At 40.2% G+C, this 1,343-nt stretch overlaps 1 protein-coding gene across 1 annotated transcript; it reads right to left on the bottom strand.

Annotated features, from left to right (window-relative positions):
• Positions 1-170: 170 nt before the first annotated feature.
• LOAG_15683 (hypothetical protein) lies at positions 171-734 on the bottom strand (the record flags this gene model as incomplete). Its single annotated transcript, XM_003151171.1, has 2 exons — positions 171-443; positions 696-734. 2 exons carry the CDS (start codon positions 732-734, stop codon positions 171-173), a joined length of 312 nt encoding a protein of 103 aa, XP_003151219.1.
• Positions 735-1,343: the final 609 nt, after the last annotated feature.

The raw sequence follows: 1,343 nt of genomic DNA, 5'->3' as shown, positions 1-1,343 counted from the left end.
TTACGTACGTGTCATTTTCGTACGTGTAGTCTCATTCTGAAAGAGAAGTGGACAAATTCAATAAACGCTTATTTCTAACTGAACAACACTTAATTTCATTTCATAATCCTACTATAATTAACAGTGAACAATGAATGAATCATAAACTATTCATATGTACGCTTACTTAACTATTGACACTCAATGGTACCTATCATATAAGCCATACAACTGCTACTGAATTTGCATTCAATTTCGACAATTACCCATCCATGCATCCACACGTTCTCACGTGTAACACACGTATACACCCCCCACCCTCCACCCCCCCACAATCCACCGACACAACATAAACATCCATGTATGCGGAAATGCGCATGCATATATCTATATTGGATGTGCAAGTTGCATGCTTCAAACTGGACACATTTACCGGAAGCACCAAGCATGACAGATGGAACTGTCTGACATTTACTTATTCAGTAGACACTATATGAACACTCCCCTTGACACGGTGAAGAAGCCTGCGTTACCGTGTAAGATTGCGACTGGCGGTAGCATATGCCTGCGGTAAGGTTTCGCATGCTAGACAGGCCTCAACTGAAAGGCCAGTAAAGTATGTCTAAAGACAGGAGGTAGAGGTAGGCTCGCTACCCTCCCCTTCCCCCCCCCCCCCGGTAACTATCTTAGAAGACGACCATTCTGATCCCAAGCACGTGCAAATAGAGCTCGTTAAGCCATGTCAGATCATCCATCTTAGAGAAGGATAAGGATACTATAAATAAGCTTACATCCTGAAGATTTCTCTGCTGTCACAGTCCTAACTAGCTAATTCTGTGAGATGAACTTATGAGTAAAAGGATGGAGCAAGATGGAGCAAGTTCCATGTACGCTATGCCTCACCTAAAAAGATCTAGTTCGAAGATTAGATCCACTTTGTATCATTTACAGCAAACATGGATACAACCAGTTATTAAAAGGATGAAGCAAGTTCCATGTACGCTATGCCTCATCTAAAAAGATCTAGTTCAAGAACAGATCCACACTTGTAGCATTTATAGTAAACGTGGATACAGTGGATACAGTGGATACAGCTAGCTATTTGCTAAATTTTTGTTCACAAAACCCTAGATATAATGATAAAAGGATGTTTACATTTAAAGTATGACTGTACGAAGATGAATTGAGTGCAGAAGTGCAGAATGAGAGCAAAAGTATCATTTGTGTTCTCTTCAGAAAACTATGACAGACATTGAAAGAGGACAAAAAAACTCCTCCCTTCCCACTGAGGATAACAATCATATCCTAACCATAAACACTTACTCACACATTTCCCTGTATTTCTATACATATGTGTGTGTGTG

The sequence above is a fragment of the Loa loa genome (assembly GCF_000183805.2).
Source record: "Loa loa unplaced genomic scaffold supercont3.2435, whole genome shotgun sequence".
In the NCBI taxonomy this organism is placed as follows: Eukaryota; Metazoa; Nematoda; class Chromadorea; order Rhabditida; family Onchocercidae; genus Loa; species Loa loa.
Note: the sequence above shows the minus strand (reverse complement) of the source record. Positions and strands in the feature narration are given on the sequence as shown.